Below are 23117 nucleotides of genomic sequence, written 5' to 3'. Positions count from 1 at the left end.
CATCTATACATGCATTTATTACATCAAACAAATCGCTAAAGAACGATAAATAACATCAATTATTTCATACTTCATACATGTAGTCTAAAACAAACTAGACCAAGGTTCCTTGCTTCTAAAGTTCAAGACATCATCTACAACCCGAGTCCTCACATGCTAGACTCTCTCCCAGCTGTCAATGACGTCGATGACTAGCTCCTGCCCCTTCTGTTGTCATGCACATATACAAAACAAGACAACAGCCGGATAAACTCCGGTGAGAAAACATTCTCAGTATAACCAACATATAGAAAGCGTTAAATAAATCATCTTGACTCTATTTAAACTCGACTCAACAAATAGAGAACGTAAACGCTTTAAATACGAATTGATTCACATAACTTCAAGGCCATCAAGATTCATAAATGATCTTGACATGGATATCCATCTAACGAGTTCGTAACCGACTCGCAAATAATGTTAACAGCAACCTTGGCATAGAATCAATTCATTATAGCATCATATCAACTCGAAAATAAAGATCCACTACCTGTGATGGATCGACAACATCACAATCAAATCAAAAACATAAATAAGTATGTGGTTTTTGCGGGCCAACTCAAGATTAGTCGTTCCTGAGTTTCAAAGTCCCTATTTCGCGATGTCGTCATTATACCTTCGTTTATCTCGGTTCTGAACCCTTCAAATCTGAAAGATACAACCAAAATACATATATCAAACTTCATACCAATCTATCATTTCAGAAACGAGTCAAAACCATCAAGAATTCATCAATCAATCGCATTTCAAACCTCAACTCTTTCTTCGTTAGTTCAAGTCGGCGTCTTGTGTCGTTTAACCTTCAAACTCAACTGAAACTGAATAAGAAACATACTATAACATTCCAAAACATCTCAACAACAACTTCAACTCAAATATCGGCTATCAAAACCGTTCCAAAACTCGATTAAACGACGTAGCGATTTAAAATCGGTAATCGACGTAATCCCGAAACCATTTCTTTTATTCAAACCATATGTACGTGCTCTCAATCAAGAAAACCAGCTGATATATCATTCAAAACTTCATCTCAATAGCTATAAAAATCGATTAACATGCTGGAATCAAGATTGGATACAAATAACACAAACTCATCAATCCGATTTCGATATAGAATTGCATAAACGTCGATAAACATAATCGAAAACTCAACATATGATATCTATCAACTTTCGAGCTTCAAACCATACTGAAAGATATGAACACTTACACTAAATCGAAGCCCTCGTCGTAAGGATTCCAGAACAATTTACGGAATCGAAATCGGACAACCGGTTCAAAAGTTATAAGGATTTGAAGATCAAAATTCTAAAGAAAACAAGAAGATCTCGGATGCTCTATTCTTATTTTCTGAATTTGAGAAGGAATTACACGTGCACATGCTGAGTCTTGCAATAAAATCTGATAACTTTCAACCAAAATTGCATTTTAGTCCCACAAGACTTCAATAATTGCAATTTAGTCCTCGGCCCTTATTTTCATTCAATTTCAATCCTAAATAATTTAAAAATATTAGAATTTAAATCAAAACTCTAAATATTTCCAAATTAAATATACTCGGATTAAAATTTAATAAATTTGGATGAATATTAATTAATCCGAGGCCTTACATTTCTCCCCCACTAAGACATGAGTTCGTCCTCGAATTCATAAACAGTATAGATATGCAGTCCGCATGCTCATAAGAATAAAGAATAACTGAAAACTGAATAAGAACTCACATCAGTGAAATAGATAAGGAAATCGTTGTTTCATATCTTCTTCGACTTCCCACGTTGCTTCTTCAACTCCGTGTCTACTCCATTGAATCTTCATCAATGGAATGGTCTTGGTTCGGAGTTGCTTTGTCTTCCTATCAAGAATCTGAATAGGTTGCTCGAAATAGCTAAGAGTGTCATCCAACTCAGCTTCATCGGAGCGAATCACATGAGATGCATCAGATATGTACTTCCTCAACATCGATACATGAAAGACATCATGTATTCCAGATAAAGACATAGGAAGAGCGAGTCGATAAGCTAGATTGCCTATCTTCTCGAGAATCTAATACGGCCCAATATACCTCGAAGATAATTTCCCTCGTTTGCCAAATCGAACGGTGCCTCTGAACGGTGAAATCTTAAGAAACACTCTATCTCCCTGATCAAAAGATAACGGCCGTCGTCGTACATTCGCATATCTCGTCTGTCTGTGCTGTGCTGTTCTCATTCTTTGCTGTATCAGTTTCACCTTCTCAGTCATCTGTCTGATCATATCTGGCCCTAACTCAGGTACCTCAGAAACATCATCCCAATACAAAGGCGATCGACACTTCTTCCCATATAATGCTTCAAATGGTGCCATCTCTATACTCGTCTGATAACTGTTGTTATAAAAAAATTCCACAAGTGGTATAGAATTTTGCCATGTAACACCAAAATCAAGTACTACAGCTCTAAGCATATCCTCAAGCGTCTGAATAGTTCGTTCGGATTGACCGTTAGTTTGAGGATGATAAGCAGTACTCAAATGTAAACGCGTACCTAGAGCTTCCTGTAGGCTATGCCAAAAGTGCGAAGTGAACCTCGGATCTCGGTCAGATACAATCGACTTCGGCACACCGTGTAGTCTTACCACTTCTCGAATATAGAGATCCGCCATTTGATCATGACGATAAGTCATTCGATAAGGAATAAAGAACGCAGATTTCGTCAATCTGTCGATGATCACCCAAACAGCATCGCATCCTCGAGATGATCGTGGCAACTTCGTTACAAAGTCCATGAAAATGTGGTCTGATTTCCATTCAGGAATCGATAAACTCTGTAATAAGCCACCTGGTTTCTTTCTTTTAGCTTTCACATGTTGGCAATTCAAACATTTATATACAAATTCAGTCACATCAGACTTCATTTGTTTCCACCACTACTGACTCTTCAAATCGTTGTACATCTTTCTGCCTCCAGGGTGAACACTGAAGCGACTACAATGGGCTTCTTTTAAAATATTCTGTCTCAAGTTTGCAATATCGGGAACAACTATTCGGTCATTCACATATAAGATATCATCGTCACTAACCTTGTACTCAGACTGATGTCCTGATCGAATCATTTCAATCGACTTCTGCACATTCTGATCGGCTTTTTGTGCTTCTTTGATACGAATCAATAACTGTGGCTCAGCACTGATTGCATAAACTCTCATCGGTCTTCTATCTGTCTCAAATACATACCCAAAAACACAACAATTCTCAATCAAATTAGATACACCTACAGTAGATAAAGATAGAGCACATACTTTTCTACTCAGGGCATCTGCTGCTGCATTAGATCTTCCCGGATAGTATTTGATTTCACAATCGAAATCCTTCAACAAATCAAGCCATCGTCGTTGTTTCATATTCAACTCAGATTGTGAGAACAGATACTTCAGACTTTTGTGATCAGAAAAGATTTCAAACTTCTCGCCATATAAATAATGTCTCCAGATTTTCAAGGCAAAGACGATTGCAGCCAATTCAAGATCATGAATCGGATACCTGACTTCATGTGGTTTCAGTTGTCGAGAAGCATAAGCGACAACATGTCCTTTCTGCATTAAAATACATCCCAAACCCTGGTGAGAAGCATCACAATAAACAACAAAATCACCAGTACCTGTAGGGATTATTAGAACAGGCGATGTAGTCAATCTCTTCTTAAGTTCGATAAAACTTCTTTCACATGCTTCAGACCAAATAAATGGTGCATTCTTCTGTGTCAGCTGTGTAATAGGCTTCGCTATAGATGAAAAATCTCGAATGAATCGACGATAATAACCTGCTAAACCCATAAAACTTCGAATTTCTGGCACAGATGTCGGTCTCTGCCAACTGATCACAGCTTCAACCTTACTCTGATCCACAGAAATGCCATCTCCTGAAATTACATGACCAAGAAAAATAACTCGCTGCAACCAAAACTCACATTTGGATAACTTGGCATATAATTTCTTTTCTCTTAATATTCTCAATACAGTTCGGAGATGATCAGCATGTTCACACAGACTCTTAGAGTATATCAAAATATCATCGATAAAGATAATCACAAAGTCATCTAAATATCTTTGAAATACTCTATTCATCAATCCCATAAAAACTGCCGGTGCATTCGTTAGACCAAAAGGCATGACTATGAATTCATAATGGCCATACCTGGTTCTAAACGCAGTCTTAAGAATGTCTTCGTCTCTAACCCTCAGTTGATGATATCCAGATCGTAAGTCAATCTTCGAATATACTGACGATCTCTGCAATTGATCAAATAAATCATCGATACGAGGTAAAGGATAGCAATTCTTTACCGTTGCTTTGTTCAATTGCCGGTAGTCAATACACAATCTCATCGATCCGTCTTTCTTTCGAACAAATAATACTGGAGTACCCCATGGGGATACAGTCGGTCTGATATATCCTTTGGCCAACAAATCTTCAAGTTGGTCCTTCAGTTCTTTCAATTCAATTGGTGTCATTCGGTACGGTGCTTTCGATATCGGTTGTGTACCTGGCATCAATTCAATACCGAAATCTACCTCTCTGTATGGTGGCAATCCTGGAATCTCGTCAGGGAATACATCTGCAAACTCACTCACCACCGGTATATCAGTCAATTTCGGACTAGTCTTCAGTATATCGACTGCATAAATAAGGAATCCTTCTGCCCCTTTCTGTAACAAATCAGTCATAGAAAGAACAGATATCAAAAGAATTTTGGCTCGTGATTCCTTACCATAGAATTTTCATTCATCAGTCATATCAGGTCTGAACTTTACAATCTTCTGAAAACAATCCACTGTAGCTCTGTACTTGGTTAGCATATCGATACCGATTATGCAATCAAAATCAGATAACCCAAGAACGATACAGTCAAGCTCAACTTCATTACCTTCGTACTGTAGTACACAGTTTCTAACAGATTTCACTGATACTATACATTTTCCCAACGGTGAAGATATAGACACTACAGTAGCTAATGACTCAACAGGCAATGAATACATCATAACAGTATCAAATAAGACATAGGTAGGATAACCAGAAAGAAAACAGTTACCTGCAATCACATCGTCCGGTGCTGCTTGTGCTTGCTCTTCTGTCAATGCAAACACTCGTGCTTGTTGCCTGGGAGGTTGATTCATTGTCTGACCTCCTCCTCTACTCGGTGCTACAGGCTGTGGTTGAAAAGAGTGAACAGAAGATGTAGGTTGACCTACTGACCGGCTAAATCGGTGTGATATAAATCTACTGGCAAGCGTACCAGGTCAAGTAATAGTAAAGTGGACAGAGAGTCCAAGTATCGATCCCACAGGGACTGCAGTCAATTCTGAAGAATTAATTATTTTACTTAATCTAGACAAAATAATAGAAGGATTTTAAATTAAATAAAATAAGAATATAAAATAAAAACTGATTAAAAAATAAGAATAAAAATAACTGAAGATAAAAATAATTAAGACAAAGACAACCAAGACACACGTAGGTACCGAACAAATCACGTAACATGTAGTCGATTCAGGACTAAGATTTAATCTTAATTCACGGGAATTCTCCTAATTTGTTCAAAGGTCTATTTCTAGAACAATCAAACCTATTCAAATATTGATGAACTAATCTTTCGTAATTCTAATCAAATTTGAATGCATTAAATATTTATGAAAATTCAGTTTACACCCAAACCGCATAATGAAACCGAATTCTATTTCTAGTCAGTTTTACAATATGTTAATTATCAGAGTGATCAAAATCAAAACCTCCTCTGTCGATTTGGAATTGATTAACATGCAAGCAAACAGTTGATCAAACTATTCACAAGACAAATATAAATATGACAATCAATAAAATAAAATCAACTCTAAAAAATCCCAAACAAACATCCAAGTTTTCTACATGAATTTGTTCGGCCCAATCACGCCGTCTTGGTTGAAAATAAACTACTCAATAATTAAAAATAATAATTCAAAAATAAAAATAAAAATAAGAAAAGAAAAGAGAAATCTTCTCTCCCAAGCCTTGTAGTCGCCTCCTCTTGCGTTGTCTGCGCTCTGGAGCTTCCGAAACCCTCAAAAATATGTTATATCTTCTATATATATGGTCCGGAACGCCTACCAGTTAATTTCCTCTCAAAATAAGGATTTTTCGGAACACATATGACCCCCGAACACGCGCGCGCGCGGCATAGGCCTCGCGCGCGCGCAGCACATAAAAACAGAGGCCTGTACGTCGGACTCGCGCGCGCGCGAGCTTGATTCTCGCGCGCGCGCAGTACAAAAAATCTGCGCCGAGCGACAATTTTCAAAAATTCATATCTCGAGATCTAGCCGTCGGATTGAGCTGAAATTTGGACAGCAGGTTCAAAACATCTTTAACTTTAATCTGAACGGTGGAGATTGGATTTCAATGTCTCTAAAATTAAATATGATTTTTCGATCAAGGCTGCTCCGTAATTCACTCTTCAAAAATCCATTTTCCTACAAAATTAACCCAAGGAGTGAAATACACACACATGCACTAAAACACATAAAAACAAATAAAAATAATATAAATGCACACAAAATAGACATAAAAATAACATGAAATGATGCATACAAAATGCACTTATCAATACCCCCATACTTAAACCTTGCTCGCCCTCGAGCAAGACATGCAAAAACAAAATGCAAACAAAAATATAAGTAAGGACGATTCATAAATGTGCAAAGCCTCTGAGAAGTTTAATCACAAAACAAAAAACACAGACATGCTCTCAACTTTTCATAATACACCTTCGGTTTAACGTGAACGTGTGTGTGTGAAATGTCATTCCAGTTTCATACAACTTAGACCGAATTCGTCTCAAATCTGCTTAGCGACCTATGACAAATCAGTGCAAGTTTCACTCTTCAAGTGCCCATTCCTTCTAACGACCTCTAGACTAAACTCACCTCCCTTGAGATAATGAATTACACACCTCCGTATTTTGCACCCGGTATTGCATTAGCCCCAATAATTACCCGCTGACTTAGCTATAACTGGCTAGGATACGAAAAATCATTCTATTTTTTCTTTCTAATCCCCTCGTCTATAGCCCGGATGGAGCATCAATCCCATTGAATCTGCATACTTAGCCTTAAATTTAATTTTTTTTTTATAGGATTTTAATCCTTTCAAGGCCCGGATGGAATTGTATATAAATTTTTTCTAGGTGCGCCCAAGATCATAAGTGTAAACTAGAGCCTCATCAAAATTCATAGAACACAATCAAGATCCACAAGCCACCTATTGCCGTGCAATGGTCAAACAGATAGAAACTTCATCAAATCTTTCGCTACAATTCACTGGTCTAACATTAGTGCTTAAAAATATTCACGGTTCAACCTACAGTTTCTCATGTCCAGTCAAGAGCAAAATTTTTCAAAAAAAATATTTTTTCAAATAAACTTAATCATCATTGGCTATTATGATTCATCCTACTCATAACAATGCAAACAACAACAAAAACAAACTATATGCAAACAAATACGAAACACGACAGATGCAACACAAACACATAGACAATGCAATACTAGTCTACCCCCCCCCCCTACTTATCCAAAGCATTGCCCTCAATGCTTCAGACAATGAACAGAATTCAAAACGAACAAAAACACAATGAAAACAGAAATAACACTCCCCTGGTTTTCGTTTCATTCTCTTCCTTCTTGACGGCATCAGCTGGGACAGTAGCATCAGTCTAGATATATCGGCAGGCATGACCAACTGGCATGGGAAAGAAAACAAAATCAAATAAAAACAAAATATAAAAAAAAACAAAATAAAAACAAAAGCAAAAACACTGGGCTGCCTCCCAGTCAGCGCTAAAATTATAGTCTATAGCCCGACTATGCAGAAGCCACCATCAAAGAGCGGCTGCCGCCCATAGTAAGAATCATACGATTCTACGTATGGGTTTTGAATTTCTTCGCCCTCAAGCTTGGCGTGATATTTGCAGTTTAAGCTTGTCGGTCCAACAGTACTCGACATGAAATTTTTCCTTTGGAAAGAGACTCTGATTCTAGGCTGAAGCTCAAAGAGGATGTAATACTGTGGAGGTGGCGTCAATGGCAAAAAAGTATCTTCTAACGGTGTACATAAAACGACCACTGACGAGGTAAAATCTCTCTCCTTGTATGGTTCTTCCTCCTCCACTATCATGTTTGGTTCATCCTCACAAGAAGATTCCTCAAAAATGATTTCTTCATGCTCTGGCTCAGTTACTTCACTCAATTGGCAGATATCCAAAATTGGTTCTCTAATAAGCGCAATCTGTTCATCCAAAAGACTTATGCGGCTTTCTAAAAATTGATTTGACTCTGTCTGCTGTCGCACAAGATTTTCCAACTGAGCCACATAATCTTCGGAACGCCCTATGCAGTCTTCTTGATGCTCCGGTGGCTGGTTCTCAAAATTTTTAGAGTTGATATCTGGAGGATATTGGTGACTCCAACCCTGCAGTGAAGGATCACAATGCCAATGGTAGTCAAAATCTGCCATATCATTTAACAAATGCATCGCACTGTCTTCATCTCTTCTAAACAATTGACTGCCAGTGGCCAACGCTCCATAATCCACCCAACTTCTTGTAATCTCATCCAAACCACCATAAAAAAATTGAGTGAGGGTGTAGCTCGAAAATTTATGGCATCGAAATCTGTTCGCCAAATCATTGAATCTCCCTCAAACAGCATAGAATGGCTTCAAGTATTGCTGGCCAAATCTTGTGAACACCTGATGATGATCCATCTCCAAGTACCTCACAAGCAAAGGAAAAGAAAAAAAATCAAAATTAAAATAAAATAAAAAAAAACGAAAAGATAGAAAAAAAAAATGTCTAGCCTCAAGCAAATAATATATCTTAATATCAACTAAACAGTCCCCGGCAAAGGCGCCAAAAACTTGACCGGCTAAATCGGTGTGATATAAATCTACTGGAAAGCGTATCAGGTCAAGTAATAGTAAAGTGGACAGAGAGTCCAAGTATCGATCCCACAGGGACTGCAGTCAATTCTGAAGAATTAATTATTTTACTTAATCTAGACAAAATAATAGAAGGATTTTAAATTAAATAAAATAAGAATATAAAATAAAAACTGATTAAAAAATAAGAATAAAAATAACTGAAGATAAAAATAATTAAGACAAAGACAACCAAGACACACGTAGGTACCGAACAAATCACGTAACATGTAGTCGATTCAGGACTAAGATTTAATCTTAATTCACGGGAATTCTCCTAATTTGTTCAAAGGTCTATTTCTAGAACAATCAAACCTATTCAAATATTGATGAACTAATCTTTCGTAATTCTAATCAAATTTGAATGCATTAAATATTTATGAAAATTCAGTTTACACCCAAACCGCATAATGAAACCGAATTCTATTTCTAGTCAGTTTTACAATATGTTAATTATCAGAGTGATCAAAATCAAAACCTCCTCTGTCGATTTGGAATTGATTAACATGCAAGCAAACAGTTGATCAAACTATTCACAAGACAAATATAAATATGACAATCAATAAAATAAAATCAACTCTAAAAAATCCCAAACAAACATCCAAGTTTTCTACATGAATTTGTTCGGCCCAATCACGTCGTCTTGTTGAAAATAAACTACTCAATAATTAAAAATAATAATTCAAAAATAAAAATAAAAATAAGAAAAGAAAAGAGAAATCTTCTCTCCCAAGCCTTGTAGTCGCCTCCTCTTGCGTTGTCTGCGCTCTGGAGCTTCCGAAACCCTCGAAAATATGTTATATCTTCTATATATATGGTCCGGAACGCCTACCAGTTAATTTTCTCTCAAAATAAGGATTTTTCGGAACACATATGACCCCCGAACACGCGCGCGCGCGCGGCATAGGCCTCGCGCGCGTGCAGCACATAAAAACAGAGGCCTGTACGTCGGACTCGCGCGCGAGCGAGCTTGATTCTCGCGCGCGCGCAGTACAAAAAATCTGCACCGAGCGATAATTTTCAAAAATTCATATCTCAAGATCTAGCCGTCGGATTGAGCTGAAATTTGGACAGCAGCTTCAAAACATCTTTAACTTTAATCTGAACGGTGGAGATTGGATTTAAATGTTTCTAAAATTAAATATGATTTTTCGATCAAGGCTGCTCCATAATTCACTCTTCAAAAATCCATTTTCCTACAAAATTAACCTAATGAGTGAAATACACACACATGCACTAAAACACATAAAAACACATAAAAATAATATGAATGCACACAAAATAGACATAAAAATAACATGAAATAATGCATACAAAATGCACTTATCACCTACCGGTCTCGATGATCCTGCACCCTGTGCACCTTCAGAACCTTGTTGTGGACACACCCTCGCAAAGTGTCCCATCTTGTTGCAAATGTGGCAGCTTCCAAATACACCTCGGCATTGTTCATTGGTATGGCATCCACCACACTTGGTGCAATACACATCAGGCTTCTGTCCAGCCCTAGACTGTCGGAAACTACCTGAACTCGAAGAGCTACTACCACCAGATCTCTTGAACTGTTTACTCTTGCCCTTAAAAAAATTCTTTTTTCCACTACTGCTACCTCCAGCTTCAAATCGAGGTGGCGGTGGAATCTGTGACTGTTCTTGAGACTGTCTCACTGGCTGTGGCACAAACTGTGCTCCTCGTTGCTTCAATATCCCTGCTTCTGCATCCTTTGCTCGATTCAGAGCATCAGCAAATGTATTCGGTCTTCCCGAATTCACAAGTGTAAATACATCAGGATTCAAGCCATTGATGAATTGATCGGCTTGAACTTCATCACTAACAGCGATATGTGGAGCAAACTTCAACAAGCTAGTGAACTTGGCAACATATTCCTCGATATTTAACTGTCTCTGTTGCAAACTCGCAAACTCTGCTCCTTTGTCCTTGCGATAAGACACAGGAAAGAAACGCTGATAGAAAGCAGTTCGAAATACAGACCAAGTAATAACAGTACCTTGGTTCTCCAATGCTTTCTTCGTCGCTATCCACCAACTCTTGGCAAAGCCATGCAGTTGATGAATAACCAGTCTCACACGACGATCATCTGAATAGTCAATAGACTCATATAACTGCTCAATATCTTTCAGCCAATTCTCACATTCCACAGCATTCTCAGTTCCTTGCAACTTCGGGGGTTGGAATGACTGGAATCGTTTCAGAAGTTTTTCCATCGGATTAGCATCACTAAACTCATCAGTAGAAGTACTACCCTGTCCATGTTCAGTTGCTGTCATTGGGACCTATGCAGTATTTGTCTGTTCAGGCTCATTCATAGCCAATGTCTGTCTAACCCTCGGTGCTGGTCGGGGAGGCATATCTGATAATCAAACAGATTAGTGTACAGTTCAATCTCAGATAAAACCATTCTGTTTCAACTCACAATGCCTTCTCAAAAGATCGAATCTGATTCAGTCATAATCATACATGCTTCCAATCATATCAGATAACAGATAACATGCAATTCTTAAAGCTGTAAATCAAGTCAAATAATAAACATGCTTCAAGAATAATTAAATCAGAATAAAAGACTCGATCTAACCCCGCTCATCTATTCTCAGTCCGAGAAACTTATGCTCTGATACCACATGTTGTGACGACCAGGTTCTTAATCTCTCAAACCACAAAATTAATCCAAAATCATGAATTAAATCTAACTTTAAGCTATAAAGAAAAGGGAAAGAAAATAAAAAAAAATTTAAAATGAGCTGCGCTCGCGTGGCTAAAAAGTGCCGCGCGAGCGCACCCTGTTTTACTCAAAACAGAGGTGCAGCTCGGGGCTGCGCGCGAGCTGCTCTTTTCTACAGCTCGGGCGCGGTCCTGGGCAGAAAAATATTCAAAAATTCTCAACCTTTTCTTAGCTTAGAAAACATTCTCAATCATCTGTACCAAGTCTAAGAAATCTCATACAAATTCCAAACTCGATCCAAAACATGATATATAAGTTCCAAATCATGCATATAAACATAACCAAGGTCTCAAGCATCTATACATGCATTTATTACATCAAACAAATCGTTAAAGAATGATAAATGACATCAATTATTTCATACTTCATACATGTAGTCTAAAAAAAACTAGACCAAGGTTCCTTGCTTCTAAAGTTCAAGACATCATCTACAACCCGAGTTCTCACATGCTATACTCTCTCCCAGCTGTCAATGACGTCGATGACTAGCTCCTGCCCCTTCTGTTGTCATGCACACATACAAAACAAGACAACAGCCGGATAAACTCCGGTGAGAAAACATTCTCAGTATAACCAACATAGAAAGCGTTAAATAAATCATCTTGATTCTATTTAAACTCGACTCAACAAATAGAGTACGTAAACGCTTTAAATACGAATTGATTCACATAACTTCGAGGCCATCAAGATTCATAAATGATCTTGACATGGATATCCATCTAACGAGTTCGTAACCGACTTGCAAATAAGGTTAACAGCAACCTTGGCATAGAATCAATTCATTATAGCATCATATCAACTCGAAAATAAAGATCCACTACCTGTGATGGATCGACAACATCACAATCAAATCAAAAACATAAATAAGTATGTGGTTTTTGTGGGCCAACTCAAGATTAGTCGTTCCTGAGTTTCAAAGTCCCTACTTCGCGATGTCGTCATTATACCTTCGTTTATCTCGGTTCTGAACTCTTCAAATCTGAAAGATACAACCAAAATACATATATCAAACTTCATACCAATCTATCATTTCAGAAACAAGTGAAAACCATCAAGAATTCATCAATCAATCGCATTTCAAACCTCAACTCTTTCTTCGTTAGTTCAAGTCGGCGTCTTGTGTCGTTTAACCTTCAAACTCAACTGAAACTGAATAAGAAACATACTATAACATTCCAAAACATCTCAACAACAACTTCAACTCAAATATCGGCTATCAAAACCGTTCCAAAACTCGATTAAACGACGTAGCGATTCAAAATCGGTAACCGACGTAATCCCGAAACCATTTCTTTTATTCAAACCATATGTACGTGCTCTCAATCAAGAAAACCAGCTGATATATCATTCAAAACTTCATCTCAATAGCTATAAAAATCGATTAACATGTTGAAATCAAGATTGGATACAAATAACACAAACTCATCAATCCGGTTTCGATATAGAATCGCATAAACGTCGATAAACATAATCGAAAACTCAACATCTGATATCTATCAACTTTCGAGCTTCAAACCATACTGAAAGATATGAACACTTACACTAAATCGAAGCCCTCGTCGTAAGGATTCCAGAACAATTTACGGAATCGAAATCGGACAACCGGTTCAAAAGTTATAAGGATTTGAAGATCAAAATTTTAAAGAAAACAAGAAGATCTCGGATGCTCTGTTCTTATTTTCTGAATTTGAGAAGGAATTACACGTGCACATGCTGAGTCTTGCAATAAAATCTGATAACTTTCAACCAAAATTGCACTTTAGTCCCTCAAGACTTCAATAATTTCAATTTAGTCCTCGGCCCTTATTTTCATTTAATTTCAATCCTAAATAATTTAAGAATATTAGAATTTAAATCGAAACTCTAAATATTCCCAAATTAAATATACTCGAATTAAAATTTAATAAATTCGGATTAATATTAATTAATCCGGGGCCTTACATAAATGGTCATTTTTTATTTTTTATTTTTATTTTTATTTTTATTTTTATTTTTACTTATAAATGGTCATTAACAGTTGAAATCTAAAGTTTTAGACGGCCACGGCAACTGCGGCACGCATGTTAATCAGTGCAATGTTATGCTTTTTATTTTATAGTAGTATACATAATAATTGATTAATATATTAAAGTTTTTTGAACGTTTTGAAAATCGATATTTTTTTATTTTAAAATTATTTATTTTTTCTATATTTTTATGAGTGATGGACTAAATAGGGACGATGATAATGGTTATTAAAAAATTATAGTTTTTCTAAACGTTATATAACGAAGGTATAATCGTAACTTCAAATAAGATTGCATCAAATTAATTAAAAGTTGTGATAAATATCAAAGCCAATAGCTAGATAATAAAATTTTGAAATAAAAGCTAAAAAAAAAATTATTTTTCCCCCCTCCAGCTTTTGACTAGATATTTTTGAACTGCATCTTGCCATGTATAATCCATCCTGTTGTGGAGGAAAAAAGTATTAAAAAATAAGATGGATTAACCTCTAATTCCTTGGTTTATGACGCTTCTTTTGATAATCTTTTGGTTGGGCACGTATGTTCTCATGCTCAACACCCTATTGTTAAGACTTAAGTATGTGAATCACGAGTAAAACTGGTACCAATTCAGAATATGAGAGATACAGCTATATATATTTTAAAAGTTAATATTTACATTTCATTTTTTGTTATTTACATTTCATTTGTGAATATAACACATTAAATATCACAAAATAAAAGATAAATATCAACTCCCGTTTATTTATCAAGAGAAGTTGTTGGTCCGAATCATTACTCAAAGAAGAAATCACTTATTAGAAAAAAATATATATATATTAATAATAAAGATGATGGTGAAGAAAGTATTTCAAGGGAAAGTATGTAAAATATACATGCAACAAAAGGCAACTCCTTTCTATAAGGCACTTAAATAGAGGCAAAGGACATACAAAAAAAATAGCTAATTCATCTAACAACCCCTCCATGCAGCTAAATCACTACGCGCTAAACCACACACCGATTCTCTTCAGGTCACCATTTTCTTGAACTCTTTTTTTTACTTCTTCGCGTGGTCTGGAATGAGTCGTTGCAAGAGTTCTCCGGGCACACCTGCGAGTTCTGGAAGCAGAAATGGTAGTGGAGTAGATTAGAAGCGATGTCTTTTCGAGTAGCGAAACAAGATTTAGTTCGAGAGTAACATATATACGAGTTACCTTCTTGCGTGAAATTGAACAGAGGTGGTAGGGAACGCCCATTTGGCAAACATGCGTTAGGTTCTCTCAAGTCGTCGAAAAAGGGATGAGCACAAGCCTCCAACTGGTGAAAAGAGACAAATAATCAAGAACATGGCGTTTTTTCACGTAGCTCAAATGTGTGGCATAGATAAGTGCACCAGATAACATAAATCGTGCCGAAAATAATCATGCAAAGGATCGCTTACAGCAGTGAAACGTAGAGTTGGTGAATATTGGAGCAGCCTTGACACTAAATCCACTGCTTCTGTCGGCATTCGTTTATTAAATATCTGAAGTAAAAAAAAAAAAACTTCATTTAGATTTCTTTACTTTAATGAGTTTCATAATATTAATTGAGAAAAGAGAAGGGAGTGCTTGTAGAATCTGGACTCGTGTTCTTAACAACCTTATGCCAGGGGTGAGCTTTGATCTGAGGAAACTTGAATTCTCTGTAATCTGGATTCATGCACTTAATTTCTTCTCTCGTTGGTGTCCCCAAAACCTGCCATGCAATTTCATATGAAAAACTTAACTTTGAGATGCACAAAAGAAGACTTGCAAGTAAGAAAAAATACAGAATCGTTAAACATAGTGCACCTTAATAATTTCCACTAGTTGATCTACACTGCTTTCTCCGGGAAAGAGAGGCTGCACGTGTATAAATAAGATCTCAGAATAATGGGATTCCGTTGAAGTTTAAGTAAAATGGAATTATCGTTCATCGAACCTGTCCTAGAAGTAGTTCGGCCATAACACAACCGACAGACCACATGTCAATTGCAGTTGTGTACTCCGTGGCCCCAAAGATTAGTTCTGGAGCCCGGTAATAACGAGAGCATATGTACGAAATATTTGGTTCACCAGGCACCTGTATCAACCCGGAAATCTTAATAACCTCCGTATAATGGCACGAAATTCAGATTTTTGTGTCAAGATAAACATACCAACATCTTCGCACTTCCAAAATCACAAAGCTTCAGCTGATGTGTGTGGGGATTTACCTGTAGCAAGCATCATGACTAACACGTTCAAAACTTGGTTGAATAAAAAGAGAACAGATACTTGTTTAACTTTCTTAAAAAATTTGCGAAAACTCTCACAGACTATCAAACTGAGTAGTTCTAAAGAATGATGCATCATAATGAAAAAGGGAAATATCAACAAGAAAAAAATAACCATACCAAAAGATTCTGTGGCTTTATGTCGCGGTGGCAAACACCAATAACATTATGTATATAATTCAGAGCACGACATATCTGCGACATACATGAAACAATACCCAATATTAGCAACAAAAAGGCAGACAATGTGAAAAAAGTTAACAAAATACCACTTGGCATTAATAGAATGTTTGCTACACGGTTTATTACCTGATATGTATATAGCTGCACATAAAAGACAGGCATGTATTGATTCACTCTGGTATAGTGCCTTGAAGCTCGATAAACGGTTTCCGAGACATACTCAAGAACAAGATTAAGGTACACCTCATTCTTTTCAGTGGTAGAATAAAAACAATGCTTCAGTTGAACAACATTGGGATGATTGAGTAAACGCATAATCTGCAATTCTCTGTTCTTGTATCTTCTATCCTGCAGCACCTTCTTTATGGCTACCGATTCACACATTTCGAGGCATTTCGCCTAAGAGGCAAATGATAAGAAAAGAAAATAAAGTCGGTCAAATTTATTGCCTTCGCCCCTCAGCCTCTGTTCACGCGCTAGCGTCCAAAATAGACACAAAGCAACCAATTATACCTGATAAACAACACCGAACGAGCCAGTTCCAACCACACGCTCAGCCATATAAGACATTGTCTGAGGATTGACATAAAAAAAAAAAAAAGAGACTATGATGAGCCCAAAATCTCAAATTTGGAAAGAAGATAACTTGGATGAATGTTTTCTGGTAGCGGCGGACAAAAAGCCAGGCGACAAAGAAAGATAATTTAAATGCTGCAACGGTAATCCAAAGAGAATAAAATCACCTGTTTCGGTTGGCCATCACGACCCCCAACTGACGTCACAATTATCTGACCCGTTTCAGTTCCGTTACCGCTAACAACAGTGGGCTCCATATCCTGTGATAAATGTTGATATTCGGTATTCAAATATAGTGCTAGACAAAGGATTCACATATTATTTTTGTATTTAGTACAAAAAAAATTATCAAAAATGAGAGAGAGAAACCTTTACACTGTCCTCTTGGTTATCAGATTTATTATCATCTCTAATTTTCATTTCTTGCATGTCTTTGGGAAGCTCGTTGTAGCCAGACTTCTCGGGTCGTCCATGTACATCCGACGTGCTGGCGACAGATTCGGAAGAGTTAGAAGCCATGTGTTGTTCGGGTGCTCTTAAATATTTTTCTCTCGCCTCTGCTTCACGGGCTACTATTTGATCTATTTCTTGCTCCACCTTCACCCGTTTCATGTTTGAATCCCCACCCTGCAGCAAATGGAGTAACTTTAAAACAATGCTTGTAATTCAATTCCATTAATTTTTCAGGTCAAAGATTTCAGCATCATAAAAATTTAGCATAACGAAAACTATGCAATGTACAAAGGGGGGGGAAAAAATAATTCCAAGACAATCTTCCTCAACTTGGACACCACAAACTTCACGTACCCATGTGTGCCCTCTCTGATAACTTATTTGCATGAGAAATCCGTCAAAGAAAGAAAGAAACTAGCTAAAACAGTAAAACATCACAATCACCGTAACTATACTAAAACATTATACAAAATATAAAATGTTACCTCACAAGAAATGAAATTAAATCGGCAAAAACTATAAGCATGCAAGTAGCATCAGATAGTAACACTTTTGCATCTTCAAATTATGTGAAATATATAATCGATGAACACCATACAAAGAAGGAAACAACGATGATTATGCCAAGCATACAATAGCCTCATCGGCCACAAGGTGAAGAATAGATTTTCAGAAATGTTTCCACATGTAGACAGATATTCACACTTCTTGGTTCCGATTCAGACACAACAAAATAAGATAGAGTTCGTCCTAAATAAGCTAGAATAAAGCACAAATATCCTGGAGACTGCAAAATTAGTCCGATTTACTTTAACCTAAAATCTGCCTCTCTAATTTATTTGATCTAAACATAAATCACATGTTCGATGAAAAATCAAATGTTGATCTAAGCGTAAAAGTTGAAAATTTAGCCATTTTTCGTATACAATTAAAGCACCACCGAACCCCAAAATAAAATCGGAAAAAAAGACAGAGATGCAGGCGCGAGTAGACCAAAATTATGTGTAACAACAGCTTCAAACGGAATGACACCAAAAAAATCCTCCCCCCCCTCCCAAAAAAAAAACATTTTCTTTAATGTTTTTCTTTTCATATAATTTAACCCCACATAATTCCACAGATTAACAGACTGATGCACATCCCATCTAAAAAAGATCCGAACTTTCACAAGTTTCGGGTGTTTCCTCAAATTTTCCGAGCTACCCAAACCATATTCAAGAAATAGTTACAAAACCAGATACCCACAAACAATTTTGCAAAAACAAGAACGCAGAGGAGAGAAAATTACAGGATCTGAAACGGAGGACCGGCCTGAAGCAATGCTCTTGAGCCGACGCATCATATTCATTTTTTTACCCCTTTAACCAAACACCGACCAAAAAACAAATCCCAGATGGGAAATATAGGAAAATGCTTCCCAACTCAATCTTTGATCGAAACAAACACAACCAACAACCAAAAAACACACACAAAGGAAAAGCAAAACACAGGAATTAGATTAGAACAAGAAGCAATGAAAGAGAAAGTGAAAAAATGAAAGATTTTTTTCCCTCTATCTCTCTTCCTCCAGCATAGATAACGAGAGAGAGAGAGAGAGAATGGAAAGAAAAGGAAATTCAAGAAATCCTTTCGGTCAAAACTTCAACGCCTAATCATTATTCAATCCGACCAAATTTCTCACCTTTTGATTTTTTTGTACAGGTGATCGGACTTTGGCTGTGGGCCGTTGATTTCGCTTTATGGAGATCCGACGGTGGATAGAGAGGAGTTGTTTGAAAGTGAAATGACGAGAATGGGCTTAGATAGGTGAGGAATTTATTAGGTGATTGGCGGAATATTCGGGGGATTTTGGGTTTTCGGCGATTATAATTTGACCGGGCCGTTTGCTTTATTGCAGTTTAATTTAGACTTTTGAAATTTTGAATCTTTAAATAAATGTGAACTGATTGACCCTCTCTTGATGCTAAATGATTAAGTATCCGATGAGACGATTTATAAATTTATGTGAGTGAAAAAAGTCGACGCGATTTATTTATGTAGTAAAAAATAATATTTTTTTTCATGAGTCGAGTTGAATTAATTTCATCTCACAAATTTGATACATGATGATTTTTTGCGAGTTTTTGTGATAATTTATCAAATGACGATCTTTTGCGAGTTTTGTGATAATCCGTGTTTAAAAAATAATACATAAATGCAATTTAAATAATTTTTTTATATTGGATATTAGATTGTCTTTTAAGGATCATATTTAAAGAAAATATTGTTTTTAGTTACAGGAAAGGTTTTCCTATAATTAGGTCATGAATGTGAGACGTCATATTAAATTTGAGATTTCAATATTAGATTAACTATAATAACTCATCGCCAAATTGGATTTGTATATTTGTTATTTTATAAATTCAAATTCACAAAATAACATTGAAGCTGTTCTAGCGCATTTGCTAAAATTATTTGAAATCATGGGTTTTGAATTTATTTAACTTGTTTGTACGATTTTAATTTTTTGTGAAATTTAAATTCACCCTGTATTTTAGGCAAATGTAAAGTATTTATGGCTATTTATTGTTTTTGGAAATGTATTTATGACTTATTTTAAATGCACCAAGGATGCTTGGGGAGTATTTGAAATTTGTAATTCATGCAAATTAACTCCTAGGCAACTTTAACAAAATTAGAAACCAAGTGCCAAATGATCGACTTTTAAGCTTCTTTTACGACTTTAACAGAATTTACACACACACAACCACACATATATTGTATAATTCTTTTAAAACAATGGATAGTTTTACTTTTAAGAAATAATAGTAGTATAAAATAGTATAAGTTCGAAAAACTCATTGAGCCAACAAAAAAAAAAAACACTTGTAAAACGAGTTTTGATTGGTGAGTAACTATCATGTGCAATTACCTGTGCACTGCTGACGTGATATCTTCTACATCTAATAGATGAACACCACATCAGCTGGTGTACACATAAGTGCACATGATGGTTACTCATCATATCAAACTTCTGTAAAACGGTCTCACAATAAATTTTATGAGACAAAATTTCACATCCTACCTTATTAATGAAAAAAACATTATTTTATTTAGACGATGATACCTGTCTTAATCCATGGACATGTCACTAATTAACTACCAAACGCAAATAGATATACGCTGCCGAATTCAGCATTTTACTTGATTATTATTGTCAATTTTAGAAACTGTTTGTCGTTCAAATTTATGGATTCGGCCCATGTGATGTGGTTATTGGGTATTGCATCCATTTTTAATATCTAAATGGTTGGGCTGAAGCCGCCCAAATCCAGTTTTAATTCGAACGAAAATACGAGAAAGATGAATAAATTACACACATATTTATAGATATATTGTCAATAATATTAGGGAAAATTATCGTTCATCTCTTTGTTATTTTAATCTTTTAACAGGTCTAATTTAATTTTTGGTACGCTATCCTTTTTTTAAAAGCAATTTTGGTTATTTTTCATTGGTCTCTTTGCTATTTTATATGTATTTAAATTTAAATTTTAGTCCAATATTTTTTTGAGCAATTTTGGTTTTTTTCATCGAAAATATTAACTTTATACTTCATACATCATCGCTATATTGGTGTCACGTGAAGAAACAAATGGTAAATGGCTTATTAATTCTTCACCTGTGTATTCTTACCAAAAAAAAAAAACAACAACAACAACAAAGGATGAGACAGGTTGACCCAATCGGGAACACGTGAAATATCAAATATGCATGTATAATAAATTTGTAAATATTAAAATTTATAAATCTATATTTGTGAGACAAGCCGATCCGTTCATATTTGGAATGAAAACAAATATTTTTGACATAAAAATTAATATTTTTTATGTGTTGATCTAGTGGATATTCGTCTCACAAAATTGATTCGTAAAAGAATTTGTTTGTGTAGAATGAAATATAACATATCACCCTTGTTCATATTTATATTGAATTCTTTCGCTAATTAATAACTCTTAAGTTTTATTTCATAAATTTTAAATATTATTTTTGGAGAGATCAGTATGCGACATAAAAAAATATTATACATTAAAAAAACTAATTTTATACAATGTAACGTATTCTTGGAGTCGATTTTTTTTTAATTTAAAAAAACAATATTATTCTTCTTGTCAGTTGTCACGGACTCTAAACACTTTAGTGGGCCTAAATTATCCTCTAATCCAAGACCAAACTCAAACCTATCTCCACGAAGCCCAGATTCGATTCACCAAGCCCACTCTCATCATATGTTTATGGTTATTTATTATATTACAAAAAGAGCCATTGACCCAATTTTCTTGGTTTCAATTTTAAAATTAAAAAAAATTATAAAAGCTACCAAAAAATTATATTATAAATTTCGCGGGCCACGAATACAATTCAAAAAACACACCCGTTTCCAAAAATAATTCCTCTTTTCAAATTATGGATGTAGGAGGGGGCCATTGACCCAAATTTTTTTATTATTCAAAAAAATAAATAAATAAATATCCCCATTATCATTCTTGATAGGTCTACTTCAATAAATGCAATTTAATGTTACCAATATTCAACTAGGGTTGCTCTATAATTGTCCGACTCTTTCGTGCCCCAATCTTGTCATATTATTTAATTATAGCCCCTTCAGGCCTCCTCCAAGACTTTTCTCCGATGTGGACAAATACTCACTTTGCAGTTTGCACTTCCATTATTATTCATGTGACATTTTTTTTGAGTTAAAATCCCATCCCTAATTTATTATTTTATCTACACATTTTAGCACTTTTAGAACAACGGAAAAATGTTTCATTCCTTTTTTGTTTTCAAAATTGTTATAATTATGTCTCAAACTCAAAACATCGTCTCAAATATAAGATTTTAGCATCGGATATACCGGAAGTCATCGTCTAAACTTGGTTTCAAAACATTTATAATTGGTGCGCCAAACTAATGAGATATCCAAGAGTTCCACTTAAATTGGTAATTTAAGTTATAATTTGCACACACACACACACACACACACATATATATATATATATATATATATATATATATATATATATATATAATTTTAATCAATTGCACCTTAGGGTGTCGAATTTTCGTGAGAGACCACTAAAATCCGTGAGTGGGCTATATATATATACATACACAATCTAGTAAAACATGAAAAATTGCATGTACAATTTTACTCGGTTAATAAAGAGTGTACCAAACAATTATTGTGTAATAATGTGAAAGGACTAATGTTATATCATTCATACATTTTTGTCTTATTTTTGCTTAGTCAACATCTACCCTAGGAAAACGATGGGAAGTAGGGTTCACCCTAGTTGGGAAAAGTGGACATATTATTTGGGTCGTTGGTTGGAGCCCACTTCCATGTGAACGTTCATAGAAGCCCATTTCTGAATGGGCCTTTTCTACTATACGTCAGCGAGGTTTCCTCAAATGTTGTTGTCGGGAAACCGAATCAAACTAGTTGACAAAGTTATTTCGGATAGTTTTATAAATAATAAAATCGAAAAAATACTGGTTTGATTAGAAATTTAGATTTTTTTTTAAAAAAAAAACAAAATCCAAATTCAGGTCGATTTTATGAATATATGATTTTTCGCAACTGAAATATTTTTTAGCATATTGTTGCAATTAGATTTTATCTATTTCTTAAATCATTGTTTTTTGTTTTACAATTTTCTAAGATATATTTTTTGATACAAATAGCAATTAGCAAGTAATAACATTCGATCGTGGGTTGTTTGAAAGTATGAGGATTTATTTGTTTCTTCTAAATTTTAAATATCATAAATCACATTGTTGAATGCCTCTAATAAACCAATCTTGATCAAACTAAACCCA

General features: G+C 35.5%; 1 protein-coding gene across 2 annotated transcripts; it reads right to left on the bottom strand.

Moving 5' to 3' along the window:
* Positions 1–14562: 14562 nt before the first annotated feature.
* On the bottom strand, positions 14563–18895 carry LOC140893594 (shaggy-related protein kinase alpha-like). 2 transcript variants are annotated; one of them, XM_073302682.1, is made up of 13 exons: positions 18547–18895; positions 17181–17432; positions 16973–17065; positions 16743–16802; positions 16356–16628; positions 16167–16241; positions 15930–15986; positions 15713–15853; positions 15583–15633; positions 15392–15487; positions 15192–15275; positions 14965–15067; positions 14563–14869 (listed from the first exon to the last, which is right to left on the bottom strand). In XM_073302682.1, exons 1-13 carry the CDS (start codon positions 18604–18606, stop codon positions 14808–14810), a joined length of 1407 nt encoding a protein of 468 aa, XP_073158783.1. In that variant the 5' UTR covers positions 18607–18895; the 3' UTR covers positions 14563–14807. The 2 variants fall into 2 exon arrangements, with proteins under 2 accessions (XP_073158783.1, XP_073158782.1); XM_073302681.1 differs by having other exon boundaries at positions 17175–17432; positions 18547–18894.
* Between the last annotated feature and the right edge of the window lie 4222 nt (positions 18896–23117).

This window comes from Henckelia pumila, chromosome 3, assembly GCF_033568475.1.
Source record: "Henckelia pumila isolate YLH828 chromosome 3, ASM3356847v2, whole genome shotgun sequence".
Taxonomy (NCBI): domain Eukaryota; kingdom Viridiplantae; phylum Streptophyta; class Magnoliopsida; order Lamiales; family Gesneriaceae; genus Henckelia; species Henckelia pumila.
Note: the sequence above shows the minus strand (reverse complement) of the source record. Positions and strands in the feature narration are given on the sequence as shown.

What these genes read in the sequence shown, in the direction of transcription:
- LOC140893594 (XM_073302681.1), bottom strand. Translation starts at nt 18,606, where the DNA reads ATGAATATGATGCGTCGGCTCAAGAGCATTGCTTCAGGCCGGTCCTCC. An exon ending in GTGATGGCCAACCGAAACAG is followed by an intron (nt 16,803 to 16,972) that starts GTGATTTTATTC and finishes GTCAATCCTCAG; the next exon opens with ACAATGTCTTATATGGCTGA. An exon ending in CGTTCGGTGTTGTTTATCAG is followed by an intron (nt 16,629 to 16,742) that starts GTATAATTGGTT and finishes TTTGCCTCTTAG; the next exon opens with GCGAAATGCCTCGAAATGTG.